Source organism: Plectropomus leopardus, chromosome 3, assembly GCF_026936395.1.
Source record: "Plectropomus leopardus strain MGB_pleo_1.0 chromosome 3, ASM2693639v1, whole genome shotgun sequence".
Classification (NCBI taxonomy): Eukaryota; Metazoa; Chordata; class Actinopteri; order Perciformes; family Serranidae; genus Plectropomus; species Plectropomus leopardus.
The window spans coordinates 39,910,001-39,929,683 of record NC_142178.1 but is presented as its reverse complement, the minus strand read 5'-3'; the positions used below and the strand labels follow the sequence as shown (position 1 = coordinate 39,929,683).

Genomic DNA, 19,683 nt, shown 5'->3' with positions numbered 1-19,683 from the left:
ATAGTATGGCGAAAAAGCCAAAATTTGACCGCTCCTAAAAATGGCTGAAAACAACTTAGAATATCTTTTATTGATGCGTTATGTTATACAAAGTGGAAATAAAGGCCAAAAAGGCCAAAACTTCATAATTTAGGATGTCAAAAAAATGGCGAAAAGAGGCAATAGTATAGTATGGCGAAAAAGTCAAAATTTGACCGCTCCTAAAAATGGCTGAAAACAACTTAGAATATCTTTTATTGATGCGTTATGTTATACAAAGTGGAAATAAAGGCCAAAAAAGGCCAAAAACTTCATAATTTAGGATGTCAAAAAAATGGCAAAAAGAGGCAATAGTATAGTATGGCGAAAAAGTCAAAATTTGGCCGCTCTAAAAATGGCTGAAAACAACTTAGAATTGCTTATTTAGACGCGTTATGGTATACAAAGTGGAAATAAAGGCCAAAAAGGCCAAAAACTTCATAATTTAGGATGTCAAAAAATGGCGAAAAGAGGCAATAGTATAGTATGGCGAAAAAGCCAAAATTTGACCGCTCCTAAAAATGGCTTAAAACAATTTAGAATATCTTTTATTGATGCGTTATAGTATACAAAGTGGAAATAAAGGCCAAAAAGGCCAAAAACTTCATAATTTAAGATGTCAAAAAATGGCGAAAAGAGGCAATAGTATAGTATGACGAAAAGCCAAAATTTGACCGCTCCTAAAATGGCTGAAAACAACTTAGAATTGGTTATTTAGACGCGTTATGGTATACAAAGTGGAAATAAAGGCCAAAAAGGCCAAAAACTTCATAATTTAGGATGTCAAAAAAATGGCAAAAAGAGGCAATAGTATAGTATGGCGAAAAAGCCAAAATTTGACCGCTCCTAAAAATGGCTGAAAACAACGTAGAATAGCTTTTATTGACAAGTTATGGTATACAAAGTGGAAATAAAGGCCAAAAAGGCCAAAAACTTCATAATTTAGGATGTCAAAAAATGGCAAAAGAGGCAATAGTATAGTATGTGAAAAAAGCCAAAATTTGACCGCTCCTAAAATGGCTGAAAACAACTTAGAATTGCTTATTTAGACGCGTTATGTTATACAAAGTGGAAATAAAGTCCAAAAAAGGCCAAACACTTCATAATTTAGGATGTCAAAAAAATGGCGAAAAGAGGCAATAGTATAGTATGGCGAAAAAGTCAAAATTTGACCGCTCCTAAAAATGGCTGAAAACAACTTAGAATAGCTTTTATTGACGCGTTATGGTATACAAAGTGTAAATAAAGGCCAAAAAAGGCCAACAACTTCATAATTTAGGATGTCAAAAAAATTGGCGAAAAGAGGCAATAGTATAGTATGACGAAAAAGCCAAAATTTGACCACTCCTAAAATGGCTGAAAACAACTTAGAATTGCTTAATTAGGCCAGCGTTATGGTATACAAAGTGGAAATAAAGGCCAAAAAAGGCCAAAAACTTCAAAATTTAGGATGTCAAAAAAAATGGCGAAAAGAGGCAATAGTATAGTATGACGAAAAAGCCAAAATTTGACCACTCTAAAAATGGCTGAAAACAACTTAGAATAGCTTTTATTGACGTGTTATGTTATACAAAGTGGAAATAAAGTCCAAAAAAGGCCAAAAACTTCATAATTTAGGATGTCAAAAAAATGGTGAAAAGAGGCAATAGTATAGTATGGCGAAAAAGCCAAAATTTGACCGCTCCTAAAAATGGCTGAAAACAACTTAGAATTGCTTATTTAGACGCGTTATGTTATACAAAGTGGAAATAAAGGCCAAAAAAGGCCAAAAACCTCATATTTTAGGATGTCAAAAAAATGGCGAAAAGAGGCAATAGTATAGTATGGCGAAAGTCAAATTTGACCGCTCCTAAAATGGCTGAAAACAACTTAGAATACCTTTTATTGATGCGTTATAGTATACAAAGTGGAAATAAAGTCCAAAAAGGCCAAAAACCTCATATTTTAGGATGTCAAAAAATGGTGAAAAGAGGCAATAGTATAGTATGGCGAAAAAAGCCAAAATTTGACCGCTCCTAAAAATGGCTTAAAACAACTTAGAATATCTTTTATTGATGCGTTATAGTATACAAAGTGGAAATAAGGGCCAAAAAAGCCCAAAAACCTCATATTTTAGGATGTCAAAAAAATGGCGAAAAGAGGCAATAGTATAGTATGGCGAAAAAGTCAAAATTTGACCGCTCCTAAAAATGGCTGAAAACAACTTAGAATTGCTTATTTAGACGCGTTATGTTATACAAAGTGGAAATAAAGTCCAAAAAAGGCCAAAAACTTCATAATTTAGGATGTCAAAAAAATGGCGAAAAGAGGCAATAGTATAGTATGGCGAAAAAGTCAAAATTTGACCGCTCCTAAAAATGGCTGAAAACAACTTAGAATAGCTTTTATTGACGCGTCATGGTATACAAAGTGGAAATAAAGGCCAAAAAAGGCCAAAAACTTCATAATTTAGGATGTCAAAAAAAATGGCGAAAAGAGGCAATAGTATAGTATGACGAAAAAGCCAAAATTTGACCACTCCTAAAAATGGCTTAAAACAACTTAGAATATCTTTTATTGATGCGTTATAGTATACAAAGTGGAAATAAAGGCCAAAAAGGCCAAAAACCTCATATTTTAGGATGTCAAAAAAATTGGCGAAAAGAGGCAATAGTATAGTATGGCGAAAAAGTCAAAATTTGACCGCTCCTAAAAATGGCTGAAAACAACTTAGAATAGCTTTTATTGACGCGTTATGTTATACAAAGTGGAAATAAAGTCCAAAAAAGGCCAAAAACTTCATAATTTAGGATGTCAAAAAAATGGCGAAAAGAGGCAATAGTATAGTATGGCGAAAAAGCCAAAATTTGACCACTCCTAAAAATGGCTGAAAACAACTTAGAATTGCTTATTTAGACGCGTTATGGTATACAAAGTGGAAATAAAGGCCAAAAAAGGCCAAAAACCTCATATTTTAGGATGTCAAAAAAATGGCGAAAAGAGGCAATAGTATAGTATGGCGAAAAAGCCAAAATTTGACCACTCCTAAAAATGGCTGAAAACAACTTAGAATTGCTTATTTAGACGCGTTATGGTATACAAAGTGGAAATAAAGGCCAAAAAAGGCCAAAAACCTCATATTTTAGGATGTCAAAAAAATGGTGAAAAGAGGCAATAGTATAGTATGGCAAAAAAGTCGAAATTTGACCGCTCCTAAAAATGGCTGAAAACAACTTAGAATACCTTTAATTGATGCGTTATAGTATACAAAGTGGAAATAAAGTCCAAAAAAGGCCAAAAACCTCATATTTTAGGATGTCAAAAAAATTGGCGAAAAGAGGCAATAGTATAGTATGGCGAAAAAGTCAAAATTTGACCGCTCCTAAAAATGGCTGAAAACAACTTAGAATAGCTTTTATTGACGCGTTATGTTATACAAAGTGGAAATAAAGTCCAAAAAAGGCCAAAAACTTCATAATTTAGGATGTCAAAAAAATGGCGAAAAGAGGCAATAGTATAGTATGGCGAAAAAGCCAAAATTTGACCGCTCCTAAAAATGGCTTAAAACAACTTAGAATATCTTTTATTGATGCGTTATAGTATACAAAGTGGAAATAAAGGCCAAAAAAGGCCAAAAACTTCATAATTTAGGATGTCAAAAAAATGGCGAAAAGAGGCAATAGTATAGTATGGCGAAAAAGTCAAAATTTGACCGCTCCTAAAAATGGCTGAAAACAACTTAGAATTGCTTATTTAGACGCGTTATGTTATACAAAGTGGAAATAAAGTCCAAAAAAGGCCAAAAACTTCATAATTTAGGATGTCAAAAAAATGGCGAAAAGAGGCAATAGTATAGTATGGCGAAAAAGTCAAAATTTGACCGCTCCTAAAAATGGCTGAAAACAACTTAGAATAGCTTTTATTGACGCGTTATGTTATACAAAGTGGAAATAAAGGCCAAAAAAGGCCAAAAACTTCATAATTTAGGATGTCAAAAAAATGGCAAAAAGAGGCAATAGTATAGTATGGCGAAAAAGTCAAAATTTGACCGCTCCTAAAAATGGCTGAAAACAACTTAGAATTGCTTATTTAGACGCGTTATGGTATACAAAGTGGAAATAAAGGCCAAAAAAGGCCAAAAACTTCATAATTTAGGATGTCAAAAAATGGCAAAAGAGGCAATAGTATAGTATGGCGAAAAAGCCAAAATTTGACCGCTCCTAAAAATGGCTGAAAACAACTTAGAATTGCTTATTTAGACGCGTTATGGTATACAAAGTGGAAATAAAGGCCAAAAAAGGCCAAAAACTTCATAATTTAGGATGTCAAAAAAATGGCGAAAAGAGGCAATAGTATAGTATGGCGAAAAAGTCAAAATTTGACCGCTCCTAAAAATGGCTTAAAACAACTTAGAATATCTTTTATTGATGCGTTATAGTATACAAAGTGGAAATAAGGGCCAAAAAAGCCCAAAAACCTCATATTTTAGGATGTCAAAAAAATGGCGAAAAGAGGCAATAGTATAGTATGGCGAAAAAGTCAAAATTTGACCGCTCCTAAAAATGGCTGAAAACAACTTAGAATATCTTTTATTGATGCGTTATGTTATACAAAGTGGAAATAAAGGCCAAAAAGGCCAAAACTTCATAATTTAGGATGTCAAAAATGGCAAAAAGAGGCAATAGTATAGTATGACGAAAAAGCCAAAATTTGACCGCTCCTAAAAATGGCTGAAAACAACTTAGAATTGCTTATTTAGGCAGCGTTATGGTATACAAAGTGGAAATAAAGGCCAAAAAAGGCCAAAAACTTCATAATTTAAGATGTCAAAAAAATGGCGAAAAGAGGCAATAGTATAGTATGACGAAAAAGCCAAAATTTGACCGCTCCTAAAAATGGCTGAAAACAACTTAGAATTGCTTATTTAGACGCGTTATGGTATACAAAGTGGAAATAAAGGCCAAAAAAGGCCAAAAACTTCATAATTTAGGATGTCAAAAAAATGGCGAAAAGAGGCAATAGTATAGTATGGCGAAAAAGCCAAAATTTGACCGCTCCTAAAAATGGCTGAAAACAACTTAGAATAGCTTTTATTGACGCGTTATGTTATACAAAGTGGAAATAAAGGCCAAAAAAGGCCAAAAACTTCATAATTTAGGATGTCAAAAAAATGGCAAAAAGAGGCAATAGTATAGTATGACGAAAAAGCCAAAATTTGACCGCTCCTAAAAATGGCTGAAAACAACTTAGAATTGCTTATTTAGACGCGTTATGTTATACAAAGTGGAAATAAAGTCCAAAAAAGGCCAAAAACTTCATAATTTAGGATGTCAAAAAAATGGCGAAAAAGAGGCAATAGTATAGTATGGCGAAAAAGTCAAAATTTGACCGCTCCTAAAAATGGCTGAAAACAACTTAGAATAGCTTTTATTGACGCGTTATGGTATACAAAGTGGAAATAAAGGCCAAAAAAGGCCAAAAACTTCATAATTTAGGATGTCAAAAAAAATGGCGAAAAGAGGCAATAGTATAGTATGACGAAAAAGCCAAAATTTGACCACTCCTAAAAATGGCTGAAAACAACTTAGAATTGCTTAATTAGACGCGTTATGGTATACAAAGTGGAAATAAAGGCCAAAAAAGGCCAAAAACTTCATAATTTAGGATGTCAAAAAAAATGGCGAAAAGAGGCAATAGTATAGTATGACGAAAAAGCCAAAATTTGACCGCTCCTAAAAATGGCTGAAAACAACTTAGAATAGCTTTTATTGACGCGTTATGTTATACAAAGTGGAAATAAAGTCCAAAAAAGGCCAAAAACTTCATAATTTAGGATGTCAAAAAAATGGTGAAAAGAGGCAATAGTATAGTATGGCGAAAAAGCCAAAATTTGACCGCTCCTAAAATGGCTGAAAACAACTTAGAATTGCTTATTTAGACGTTATGTTATACAAAGTGGAAATAAAGGCCAAAAAGGCCAAAAACCTCATATTTTAGGATGTCAAAAAATGGCGAAAAAGAGGCAATAGTATAGTATGGCAAAAAGTCAAAATTTGACCGCTCCTAAAATGGCTGAAAACAACTTAGAATAGCTTTTATTGATGCGTTATAGTATACAAAGTGGAAATAAAGTCCAAAAAAGGCCAAAAACCTCATATTTTAGGATGTCAAAAAAATGGTGAAAAGAGGCAATAGTATAGTATGGCGAAAAAGCCAAAATTTGACCGCTCCTAAAAATGGCTGAAAACAACTTAGAATTGCTTATTTAGACGCGTTATGGTATACAAAGTGGAAATAAAGTCCAAAAAAGGCCAAAAACTTCATAATTTAGGATGTCAAAAAAAATGGCGAAAAGAGGCAATAGTATAGTATGGCGAAAAAGTCAAAATTTGACCGCTCCTAAAAATGGCTGAAAACAACTAAGAATAGCTTTTATTGACGTTATGGTATACAAAGTGGAAATAAAGGCCAAAAAGGCCAAAACTTCATAATTTAGGATGTCAAAAAATGGCGAAAAGAGGCAATAGTATAGTATGATAAAAAAGCCAAAATTTGACCACTCCTAAAAATGGCTTAAAACAACTTAGAATATCTTTTATTGATGCGTTATAGTATACAAAGTGGAAATAAAGGCCAAAAAGGCCAAAAACCTCATATTTTAGGATGTCAAAAATTGGCGGAAAAGAGGCAATAGTATAGTATGGCGAAAAAGTCAAAATTTGACCGCTCCTAAAAATGGCTGAAAACAACTTAGAATAGCTTTTATTGACGCGTTATGTCATACAAAGTGGAAATAAAGTCCAAAAAAGGCCAAAAACTTCATAATTTAGGATGTCAAAAAAAATGGCGAAAAGAGGCAATAGTATAGTATGGCGAAAAAGCCAAAATTTGACCGCTCCTAAAAATGGCTGAAAACAACTTAGAATTGCTTATTTAGACATGTTATGGTATACAAAGTGGAAATAAAGGCCAAAAAAGGCCAAAAACCTCATATTTTAGGATGTCAAAAAAATGGCGAAAAGAGGCAATAGTATAGTATGTGAAAAAGCCAAAATTTGACCACTCCTAAAAATGGCTGAAAACAACTTAGAATTGCTTATTTAGATGCGTTATGGTATACAAAGTGGAAATAAAGTCCAAAAAAGGCCAAAAACCTCATATTTTAGGATGTCAAAAAAATGGTGAAAAGAGGCAATAGTATAGTATGGCAAAAAGTCAAAATTTGACCGCTCCTAAAATGGCTGAAAACAACTTAGAATACCTTTTATTGATGCGTTATAGTATACAAAGTGGAAATAAAGGCCAAAAAAGGCCAAAAACCTCATATTTTAGGATGTCAAAAAAATGGCGAAAAGAGGCAATAGTATAGTATGGCGAAAAAGTCAAAATTTGACCGCTCCTAAAAATGGCTGAAAACAACTTAGAATAGCTTTTATTGACGCGTTATGTTATACAAAGTGGAAATAAAGTCCAAAAAAGGCCAAAAACTTCATAATTTAGGATGTCAAAAAAATGGCGAAAAGAGGCAATAGTATAGTATGGCGAAAAAGTCAAAATTTGACCGCTCCTAAAAATGGCTGAAAACACCTTAGAATAGCTTTTATTGACGTTATGTTATACAAAGTGGAAATAAAGTCCAAAAAGGCCAAAACTTCATAATTTAGGATGTCAAAAAATGGCGAAAAGAGGCAATAGTATAGTATGGCGAAAAAGCCAAAATTTGACCACTCCTAAAAATGGCTGAAAACAACTTAGAATTGCTTATTTAGACGCGTTATGGTATACAAAGTGGAAATAAAGGCCAAAAAAGGCCAAAAACCTCATATTTTAGGATGTCAAAAAAATGGCGAAAAGAGGCAATAGTATAGTATGGCAAAAAAGTCGAAATTTGACCGCTCCTAAAAATGGCTGAAAACAACTTAGAATACCTTTTATTGATGCGTTATAGTATACAAAGTGGAAATAAAGTCCAAAAAAGGCCAAAAACTTCATAATTTAGGATGTCAAAAAAAATGGTGAAAAGAGGCAATAGTATAGTATGGCGAAAAAGTCAAAATTTGACCACTCCTAAAAATGGCTTAAAACAACTTAGAATATCTTTTATTGATGCGTTATAGTATACAAAGTGGAAATAAAGTCCAAAAAGGCCAAAAACTTCATAATTTAGGATGTCAAAAAAATGGTGAAAAGAGGCAATAGTATAGTATGGCGAAAAAGTCAAAATTTGACCGCTCCTAAAAATGGCTTAAAACAACTTAGAATTGCTTATTTAGACGCGTTATGGTATACAAAGTGGAAATAAAGTCCAAAAAAGGCCAAAAACTTCATAATTTAGGATGTCAAAAAAATGGCGAAAAGAGGCAATAGTATAGTATGGCGAAAAAGTCAAAATTTGACCGCTCCTAAAAATGGCTGAAAACAACTTAGAATAGCTTTTATTGACGCGTTATGTTATACAAAGTGGAAATAAAGTCCAAAAAAGGCCAAAAACTTCATAATTTAGGATGTCAAAAAAATGGCGAAAAGAGGCAATAGTATAGTATGGCGAAAAAGCCAAAATTTGACCACTCCTAAAAATGGCTGAAAACAACTTAGAATTGCTTATTTAGACGCGTTATGGTATACAAAGTGGAAATAAAGGCCAAAAAAGGCCAAAAACTTCATAATTTAGGATGTCAAAAAAATTGGCGAAAAGAGGCAATAGTATAGTATGGCAAAAAAGTCGAAATTTGACCGCTCCTAAAAATGGCTGAAAACAACTTAGAATACCTTTTATTGATGCGTTATAGTATACAAAGTGGAAATAAAGTCCAAAAAAGGCCAAAAACCTCATATTTTAGGATGTCAAAAAAATTGGCGAAAAGAGGCAATAGTATAGTATGGCGAAAAAATCAAAATTTGACCGCTCCTAAAAATGGCTGAAAACAACTTAGAATAGCTTTTATTGACGCGTTATGTTATACAAAGTGGAAATAAAGGCCAAAAAAGGCCAAAAACTTCATAATTTAGGATGTCAAAAAAATGGCGAAAAGAGGCAATAGTATAGTATGGCGAAAAAGCCAAAATTTGACCGCTCCTAAAAATGGCTTAAAACAACTTAGAATATCTTTTATTGATGCGTTATAGTATACAAAGTGGAAATAAAGGCCAAAAAAGGCCAAAAACTTCATAATTTAGGATGTCAAAAAAATGGCGAAAAGAGGCAATAGTATAGTATGGCGAAAAAGTCAAAATTTGACCGCTCCTAAAAATGGCTGAAAACAACTTAGAATTGCTTATTTAGACGTGTTATGGTATACAAAGTGGAAATAAAGGCCAAAAAAGGCCAAAAACTTCATAATTTAGGATGTCAAAAAAAATGGCGAAAAGAGGCAATAGTATAGTATGGCGAAAAAGCCAAAATTTGACCGCTCCTAAAAATGGCTGAAAACAACTTAGAATACCTTTTATTGATGCGTTATGTTATACAAAGTGGAAATAAAGTCCAAAAAAGGCCAAAAACCTCATATTTTAGGATGTCAAAAAAATGGCGAAAAGAGGCAATAGTATAGTATGGCGAAAAAGTCAAAATTTGACCGCTCCTAAAAATGGCTGAAAACAACTTAGAATACCTTTTATTGATGCGTTATGTTATACAAAGTGGAAATAAAGGCCAAAAAAGGCCAAAAACTTTATATTTTAAGATGTCAAAAAAATGGCGAAAAGAGGCAATAGTATAGTATGGCGAAAAAGTCAAAATTTGACCGCTCCTAAAAATGGTTGAAAACATCTTAGAATAGCTTATATACATGTGTTATGGTACGCAAAGTGGAAATAAAGTCCAAAAAAGGCCAAAAACTTCATAATTTAGGATGTCAAAAATATTGGCGAAAAGAGGCAATAGTATAGTATGGCGAAAAAGTCAAAATTTGACCGCTCTTAAAAATGGCTAAAAACAACTTAGAATAGCTCATATAGACGCACGATGGTATAAAAAGTGGAAATAAAGTCCAAAAAAGGCCAAAAACTTCACATTTTCAGATGTCAAAAAAAATCGCGAAAACAGGCAATAGTATAGTATGGCGAAAAAGCCAAAATTTGACCACTCCTAAAAATGGCTGAAAACAACTTAGAATACCTTATACAGACGTGTTATGGTATACAAAGTGGAAATAAAGGCCAAAAAAGGCCAAAAACTTCATAATTTAAGATGTCAAAAAAAATGGCGAAAAGAGGCAATAGTATAGTATGGCGAAAAAGCCAAAATTTGACCGCTCCTAAAAATGGCTTAAAACAACTTATAATTGCTTATTTAGACGCTTTATGGTATACAAAGTGGAAATAAAGGCCAAAAAAGGCCAAAAACTTCATAATTTAGGATGTCAAAAAAATGGCAAAAAGAGGCAATAGTATAGTATGGCGAAAAAGTCGAAATTTGACCGCTCCTAAAAATGGCTGAAAACAACTTAGAATACCTTTTATTGATGCGTTATGGTATACAAAGTGGAAATAAAGTCCAAAAAAGGCCAAAAACTTCATAATTTAGGATGTCAAAAAAATGGCCAAAAGAGGCAATAGTATAGTATGGCGAAAAAGTCAAAATTTGACCGCTCCTAAAAATGGCTGAAAACAACTTAGAATTGCTTATTTAGACGCGTTATGGTATACAAAGTGGAAATAAAGGCCAAAAAAGGCCAAAAACTTCATAATTTAGGATGTCAAAAAAAATGGCGAAAAGAGGCAATAGTATAGTATGACGAAAAAGCCAAAATTTGACCACTCCTAAAAATGGCTTAAAACAACTTAGAATATCTTTTATTGATGCGTTATAGTATACAAAGTGGAAATAAGGGCCAAAAAAGCCCAAAAACCTCATATTTTAGGATGTTAAAAAAATTGGCGAAAAGAGGCAATAGTATAGTATGGCGAAAAAGTCAAAATTTGACCGCTCCTAAAAATGGCTGAAAACAACTTACAATTGCTTATTTTGAAGCGCTATGCTATACAAAGGGGAAATAAAGGCCAAAAAGGCCAAAAACTTCATAATTTAGGATGTCAAAAAATGGCAAAAGAGGCAATAGTATAGTATGGCGAAAAAGTCCAAATTTGACCGCTCCTAAAATGGCTGAAAACAACTTAGAATTGCTTATTTAGACGTTATGGTATACAAAGTGAAAAAAAAGGCAAAAAAAGGCCAAAAACTTCATAATTTAGGATGTCAAAAAAATGGCGAAAAGAGGCAATAGTATAGTATGGCGAAAAAGTCAAAATTTGACCGCTCCTAAAAATGGCTGAAAACAACTTAGAATTGCTTATTTAGACGCGTTATGGTATACAAAGTGGAAATAAAGGCCAAAAAAGGCCAAAAACTTCATAATTTAGGATGTCAAAAAAAATGGCGAAAAGAGGCAATAGTATAGTATGGCGAAAAAGTCAAAATTTGACCGCTCCTAAAAATGGCTGAAAACAACTTAGAATACCTTTTATTGATGCGTTATGTTATACAAAGTGGAAATAAAGTCCAAAAAAGGCCAAAAACTTCCTAATTTAGGATGTTAAAAAAATTGGCGAAAAGAGGCAATAGTATAGTATGGCGAAAAAGTCAAAATTTGACCGCTCCTAAAAATGGCTGAAAACAACTTAGAATTGCTTATTTAGACGCGTTATGGTATACAAAGTGGAAATAAAGGCCAAAAAAGGCCAAAAACTTCATAATTTAGGATGTCAAAAAAATGGCGAAAAGAGGCAATAGTATAGTATGGCGAAAAAAGTCAAAATTTGACCGCTCCTAAAAATGGCTGAAAACAACTTACAATTGCCTATTTAGACGCGTTATGGTATACAAAGTGGAAATAAAGGCCAAAAAAGGCCAAAAACTTCATAATTTAGGATGTCAAAAAAAATGGCGAAAAGAGGCAATAGTATAGTATGGCGAAAAAGTCGAAATTTGACCGCTCCTAAAAATGGCTGAAAACAACTTAGAATACCTTTTATTGATGCGTTATGTTATACAAAGTGGAAATAAAGTCCAAAAAAGGCCAAAAACTTCATAATTTAGGATGTCAAAAAAAATGGCGAAAAGAGGCAATAGTATAGTATGACGAAAAAGCCAAAATTTGACCACTCCTAAAAATGGCTTAAAACAACTTAGAATATCTTTTATTGATGCGTTATAGTATACAAAGTGGAAATAAAGGCCAAAAAAGGCCAAAAACCTCATATTTTAGGATGTCAAAAAAATTGGCGAAAAGAGGCAATAGTATAGTATGGCGAAAAAGTCAAAATTTGACCGCTCCTAAAAATGGCTGAAAACAACTTAGAATAGCTTTTATTGACGCGTTATGTTATACAAAGTGGAAATAAAGGCCAAAAAAGGCCAAAAACTTCATAATTTAGGATGTCAAAAAAATGGTGAAAAGAGGCAATAGTATAGTATGGCGAAAAAGCCAAAATTTGACCGCTCTTAAAAATGGCTTAAAACAACTTAGAATTGCTTATTTAGACGCGTTATGGTATACAAAGTGGAAATAAAGGCCAAAAAAGGTCAAAAACTTCATAATTTAGGATGCCAAAAAAATTGCAAAAAGAGGCAATAGTATAGTATGGCGAAAAAGTCAAAATTTGACCGCTCCTAAAAATGGCTGAAAACAACTTAGAATAGCTTTTATTGATGCGTTATGTCATACAAAGTGGAAATAAAGTCCAAAAAAGGCCAAAAACTTCATATTTTAGGATGTCAAAAAAAAATGGCGAAAAGAGGCAATAGTATAGTATGGCGAAAAAGCCAAAATTTGACCACTCCTAAAAATGGCAGAAAACAACTTAGAATTGCTCATTTAGACGTGTTATGGTATACAAAGTGGAAATAAAGGCCAAAAAAGGCCAAAAACTTCATAATTTAGGATGTCAAAAAAATGGCGAAAAGAGGCAATAGTATAGTATGGCGAAAAAAGTCAAAATTTGACCGCTCCTAAAAATGGCTGAAAACAACTTAGAATTGCTTATTTAGACGCGTTATGGTATACAAAGTGGAAATAAAGTCCAAAAAAGGCCAAAAACTTCATAATTTAGGATGTCAAAAAAAATGGCGAAAAGAGGCAATAGTATAGTATGGCGAAAAAAGTCAAAATTTGACCGCTCCTAAAAATGGCTGAAAAAAACTTAGAATACCTTTTATTGATGCGTTATGTTATACAAAGTGGAAATAAAGTCCAAAAAAGGCCAAAAACCTCATATTTTAGGATGTCAAAAAAATGGCGAAAAGAGGCAATAGTATAGTATGGCGAAAAAGCCAAAATTTGACTGCTCCTAAAAATGGCTTAAAACAACTTAGAATTGCTTATTTAGACGCGTTATGGTATACAAAGTGGAAATAAAGGCCAAAAAAGGCCAAAAACTTCACATTTTCAGATGTCAAAAAAAATCGCGAAAACAGGCAATAGTATAGTATGGCGAAAAAGTCAAAATTTGACCACTCCTAAAAATGGCTGAAAACAACTTAGAATACCTTATACAGACGTGTTATGGTATACAAAGTGGAAATAAAGGCCAAAAAAGGCCAAAAACCTCATATTTTAGGATGTCAAAAAAATGGCGAAAAGAGGCAATAGTATAGTATGGCGAAAAAGTCAAAATTTGACCGCTCCTAAAAATGGCTGAAAACAACTTAGAATAGCTTTTATTGATGCGTTATGTTATACAAAGTGGAAATAAAGGCCAAAAAAGGCCAAAAACTTCATAATTTAGGATGTCAAAAAAATGGCGAAAAGAGGCAATAATATAGTATGGTGAAAAAGCCAAAATTTGACCGCTCCTAAAAATGGCTGAAAACAACTTAGAATTGCTTATTTAGACGCGTTATGGTATACAAAGTGGAAATAAAGGACAAAAAAGGACAAAAACTTCATAATTTAGGATGTCGAAAAAATGGCGAAAAGAGGCAATAGTATAGTATGGCGAAAAAGTCCAAATTTGACCGCTCCTAAAAATGGCTGAAAACAACTTAGAATAGCTTATATAGACGCGTTATGGTATACAAAGTGGAAATAAAGGCCAAGAAAGTCCAAAAACGACATAGAAGAGCTTGTCGAGACGCATCATAAGATAAGTTAAAACTTTATTGATCCCACATCGGGGAAATTGCCTTGTCACAGCAGCTGAAAGAGAAATTTAAAAATAAACAAATATAACAAAATACAAAATATAAAATTCTCAAGACTATTTACAGTTTATTCACCTTTCAGTGAAGATTTCTACAGTGCGAGACACAGTCTGGAATAAATGTTGCATAGAGATAAAACAGCATAAACGTACAGTATTGCAGCAGGCAGCGCAGTAAAGAGTTAAACAGCAGACGTCACAGTGCTACTTTCAGTCGTGCTGTTGGAGTCTGACAGCTGATGGATGAAGGACCTGCGGTAGCGTTCCCTCTTCTTCTGTGGTGCAGCAGTCCGCTGCTGAGCGAGCTGCTCAGTCTCATGAAGGGAGTGAGAGCTGTTGTCCATGACAGATGTCAGCTTGGTTAACGTCCTCCTTTCACCCACCTCCTTGACGGTCTCCAGGGGACGGTCAGGGACAAAGCTGGCCCTCCTAACCGGCTTGTTCAGTCTTTTCCTGTCCCTCTCAGTGCTTCCACAGCCCCAGCAGACCGCTGCGTAGAGGATGGCAGACGCAACCAAACTGTTACAAAAAGTCCTGACAAACACCGAAGGACCTCGGTCTCTTCAGCAGGTGAAGACGACTTTGGCCCTTCTTGTACAGGACATTTGTGTTAGTGGACCAGTCCAGTTTGTTGTTGAGATGAACACTGTCGGCTGGTGAGGTAGTCAATGTTCCACATCATGGTATACAAAGTGGAAATAAAGGCCAAAAAATGCCAGAAGTCTCATAATTTAAGATGTCAAAAAAATGGCGAAAAGAGGCAATAGTATAGTATGGCGAAAAAGCCAAAATTTGACCGCTCCTAAAAATGGCTAAAAACAACTAAGAATAGCTTATATACATGTGTTATGGTACGCAAAGTGGAAATAAAGTCCAAAAAAGGTCCAAAAACCTCATATTTTAGGATGTCAAAAAAATACCAAAAAGAGGCAATAGTATAGTATGGCGAAAAAAGTCAAAATTTGACCCCTCCTAAAAATGGCTAAAAACAACTAAGAATAGCTTATTTAGATGCGTTATGGTATACAAAGTGGAAATAAAGGTCAAAAAATGCCAAAAACTTCATATTTTAAGATGTCAAAAAAATGACAAAAAGAGGCAATAGTATAGTATGGCGAAAAAGCCAAAATTTGACTGCTCCTAAAAATGGCTGAAAACAACATAGAATAGCTTTTATTGACGAGTTATGTCATACAAAGTGGAAATAAAGGCCAAAAAAGGTCCAAAAACCTCATATTTTAGGATGTCAAAAAAAATACAAAAAGAGGCAATAGTATAGTATGACGAAAAAGCCAAAATTTGACCGCTCCTAAAATTGGCTTAAAACAACTTAGAATATCTTTCAGTGATGCGTTATGGTATACAAAGTGGAAATAAAGGACAAAAAAGGTCCAAAACTTTATATTTTAAGATGTCAAAAAAATGGCGAAAAGAGGCAATAGTATAGTATGGCGAAAAAGTCCAAATTTGACCGCTCCTAAAACTGGCTGAAAACAACTTAGAATAGCTTTTATTGCTGTGTTATGGTATACAAAGTGGAAATAAAGGCCAAAAAATGCCAAAAACTTCATATTCTAAGATGTCAAAAAAATACCAAAAACAGGCAATAGTATAGTATGGCGAAAAAAGTCAAAATTTGACCGCTCCTAAAAATGGCTGAAAACAACTTAGAATAGCTTATTTAGACGCGTTATGGTATACAAAGTGGAAATAAAGGCCAAAAGAGGCCAAAAACCTCATATTTTAGGATGTCAAAAAAATGGCGAAAAGAGGCAATAGTATAGTATGGCGAAAAAAGTCCAAATTTGACCGCTCCTAAAAATGGCTGAAAACACCTTAGAATAGCTTGGACAGACGCGTTATGTTATACAAAGTGGACATAAAGTCCAAAAACTGCAAAAACTTCATAATTTAGGACGTCACAAAACTGGCCAAAAGAGGCAATAGTATAGTATGGCAAAAAAAGTCCAAATTTGACCGCTCCTAAAAATGGCTGAAAACAACTCAGAATAGCTTGTAGAGACGGGTTATGTTATACAAAGTGGGAATAAAGGCCAAAAGTCTCATTATTTAGTATGTCAAAAAAATGGCCAAAAATCTCATGGCGTACGGCGAAAAATGTCAAATTTTGAAATGCCCCAAAAATGGCTGAAAACAAATATTATAGTCTGTAGAGTCAGGTCATAGCATGACACAAAGTCATGATTTAGCATGTCGAAAAAATGGCAAAGCTTGTGGGTAGGAACGAAGATCGACTGGTAAATCGAAAAACATTTGACTCCGCTTCCTTTTCACCACGACAGATCGGTGCAGAGTCGGCATTACTGCAGCCGCCACACCGATCGGCCTGTCGATCTCCCGCTCCATCCTTCCCGCACTAACACACAAAGTCAAAAAAGGCCTAAATACTTCGACTTTTCCCAACAATGTATTTCAACTTTATTCTTTAATGTTTTAATTTTTTCTCAACTATTTGATTTTTTTTACAACATAATTAAGGACATTTTGACTTTTTCTCAACACGCACAACGAAAAATTCCTCTCAAAATCATTTCTCCTGTCTGGCCCAAATCCTGTTCCGTAGTTTTGTCTGAAAATGCCTCGTGTCAAATTTACACGGCAAAATGTCAGAAAGCGAACCAAAGTGTGTTTTATTATCAAAGCTCAAAATCTTTTCTGTGTAAAATCCTGACAACTTTTCCGATCTTTTTGGCTGAACCGACTCTTCTAACTCGACCTGTTTCCTCCAAAGGACTCTGCGTGGCGGATATCGACGTGTTCGAAATCAACGAGGCCTTTGCCAGTCAGGTGAGTTAACACCTAAATGTCGATGAATACGTTCATTTATCTTCTTACTGCATGTCCTCCAAAAACATTCTCTCTGGAAACTGTGTCTCTGTTACTCTGGAGTTTTTGAGTGTTTTCTACCGAAAATAACGAAAAGGCGACCACAGCGAGTAACAGAGACACTGTTTTAGAGAGAGACCTTCGAGCGGAGGCAAAAGTCTGCAGTGGGAATGAAAACATCACGAGTCTTAAGTGTGAATATTTTCCGTGTGATTCGGTCGCACTGACCCTTCGCCGCTGCAGGCGGTGTACTGCGTGGAGAAGCTGGGGATCCCGCTGGAGAAGGTGAATCCTAACGGAGGCGCCATCGCTCTGGGTCACCCTCTGGGCTGCACCGGTGCTCGACAGGTGGTGACGCTGCTCAACGAGCTCCGCCGCAGAGGCCGCAGGTTCGCCTGAAACACAAACGAGCGTCATTTCTTACAGACGCACGAGAGTTTTTTTAAAAATGCGTTGTTGTGGTTACCTGTCTGCAGGGCGTACGGCGTCGTGTCCATGTGCATCGGGACGGGGATGGGAGCGGCTGCCGTGTTCGAATACCCCGGACCGTAGGCGACAAATCAAGACCGTCGCTGAGATTAACAACCTCTTTCAGAAATGACGATTGATCGGCCTTCTTCAGACCGTCGCCGCAGCTCAGCCGTGATTGGTCACTTCAGTGATCTTTAGCTTTTGGAAAAAAATTGCCTTCAAGTATTTCTGCCAGAAAGCCTTTTTTTGTTTCTTTTGTTGTCGTGGGTTAAAATTAATAAATTTCTGCGATTAAGTCATGAAGACAAATGTTTAACCCTTTGAAATCTGAGCAAACTGGATTATTAAAAAAAAAGAAAAAGTGGTCAAACTCAATGAAAAATGACAAAAATTAGCAAAAAAACAAAAAAAAAAACTTTGCCCGTCTTTCCATCAGGATGAGGGCGAGAAAATCAGACTGAATTTTCATTTTGGGGTGAACTGTCCCTTTAACAGATAAATAATCTCAGCCGTGTGAAAAAGGGCGGCAGAGAAATTCAGTTTTGAAATTAATCTCACACTGAACTGATGCTGAACTTTAGACCAACACAGCTGATAAAGTGCCTGATTTGATCTTGCTGAATAAACAATCGATCATCTGTCACCGATCATTGATCACTGATCATTGATCCCGATCAACTGAAAACAGATGAGAGCTGGAGACAAGTTATTTTTGTTTCTGCTGTACTCCGTGTTGTCATGAGGAAAATTATTTTTTTAATCTGCATTAATCCCAAATAGCGAGTTTGATTTTTCGGTGTTTGAGGACGTTTTAACCACAGTAGGTTCTGTCAAATGAAAGGGCCGATAAATTACAGTCATCTGGTTCATAAATGCTTTTAATCTGATAAATTTTAACATCAATATTAACAGCAAAGTGCGTTTGTGTCTCGGGAGAGATTATCAGCATCGTTACTGCAAAACCGTCACGTTTTATTCGCTGAATGTTTTAGAGCAAAAATTAAGTTTCTCTCAGCACGCTGTCCGTCAGAAACAAGCAGACGGGAACGTAACAAATTTCGGTTAAATCTAAATATTGAATGAGTCGTTTTAAATGATTTACGGACTTACAGACGTGTCTTTCTCGATGTCGGCGGGCTCGATTAAAGGACTGACTTCATATTTCTAAGTTTTTTGGAAGAGCACGATTTCTGAAATTGACATGACGTCTCGCTCTGTTGAATCAGAGGACGATGCTGAGCATGCATTAACCCTTTAAAACCCGAACAAACCAACTCCGTTTCTTTCAAAAGCACGAGAAGGCAATGAGCAACGAAAGAAGAAATGACCCAAAAATAAGCAAGACGTTAGTAAAAGTATAAGAAAAATACCTGAATATAGTTTATAAGAATAATAAGAATAAAATTTAAGGAAACTACTCGGAAAAAGTGCTTAAAAACAACGTTTTACAACAATGTTGTGACATAATTTTAAACGTGATTTTGATAATTTGCTATAAATTTATTTTTCAATAAATTTTTAAGAATAACTTTCTTAATCTACAGATTTCCTGTAATTTGTGGAAAATTTCCCGCCAAGTTTCTGAGTTACCGTCAGAGAGAATTTAACATGCAAAGATATGTAAAAAAAAAATTAATAATAATAATTGGAAAAAGAAATCTCCTTTGATACAATGCAGACTTGTGAATTGTGAAAAAAAGCAAATTCAAAATTAAGTAAAAGTACGAGAAAATTGTCGAATGCTACAAATTCTCTTAAACTGCAGGTACGCGCCACAAAAAAATGAACAAAAAAATCTGTTTTTCCTGCTGGTTCTTGCATGAGGCGAAACCTGTAACTTTGATCATCTCGATGACTTTAATGACTGTAGAGTTTGTGAACCTGAGCTGTGAATAATGTGAATAATGTGTTGAATTACGCTGATTTTATAGATGTAAAAATAAAACATTTCAACACGATCTGAGGCGGCAGGATTCAGTCTTTACTGAAACATTTTTGTTGTTTCTGTACAAACACATGAAACAGAGAAGCAGCTGAGTCTGCGTGAAGATGAAAAACTCGCTCCATCGAGTCGACTGTCTGTGATTTTTAAAGGAAGCAGAGTTTCGTTTTCCCGTGAAAGCGTCTGTAGAAAAGTTCGAGTCAAACCTACGTGAGCTTCTGCTTCTTCCGCGCCTGGAACTGCTCCGTTTTGCTCTTAACGGACTTGATGAGCAGAGACAAACCGGG

At 34.8% G+C, this 19,683-nt stretch overlaps 2 protein-coding genes across 5 annotated transcripts in view; one reads left to right on the top strand and one right to left on the bottom strand.

The window, feature by feature from the left end:
- acaa1 (acetyl-CoA acyltransferase 1) overlaps positions 1-19,412 on the top strand; it is a 42,042-nt gene extending 22,630 nt beyond the window's left edge. Inside the window, exons 10-12 of the mRNA XM_088075217.1 lie at positions 16,889-16,944; positions 17,227-17,372; positions 17,460-19,412. Of these exons, the coding sequence (XP_087931343.1) occupies positions 16,889-16,944; positions 17,227-17,372; positions 17,460-17,535 (278 nt within the window). The 3' untranslated portion in view covers positions 17,536-19,412. The remainder of the gene's footprint in view (positions 1-16,888; positions 16,945-17,226; positions 17,373-17,459) is intronic.
- Positions 19,413-19,414: 2 nt separating this feature from the next.
- The window catches only part of esf1 (ESF1 nucleolar pre-rRNA processing protein), a 12,530-nt gene continuing 12,261 nt past the window's right edge, over positions 19,415-19,683 (bottom strand). For all 4 annotated transcript variants that reach the window (XM_088075172.1, XM_088075170.1, XM_088075173.1 and 1 more), the window contains exon 14: positions 19,415-19,683. This exon is cut by the window's right edge and continues 276 nt beyond it. In XM_088075172.1, the coding sequence (XP_087931298.1) occupies positions 19,603-19,683 (81 nt within the window). In that variant the 3' untranslated portion in view covers positions 19,415-19,602.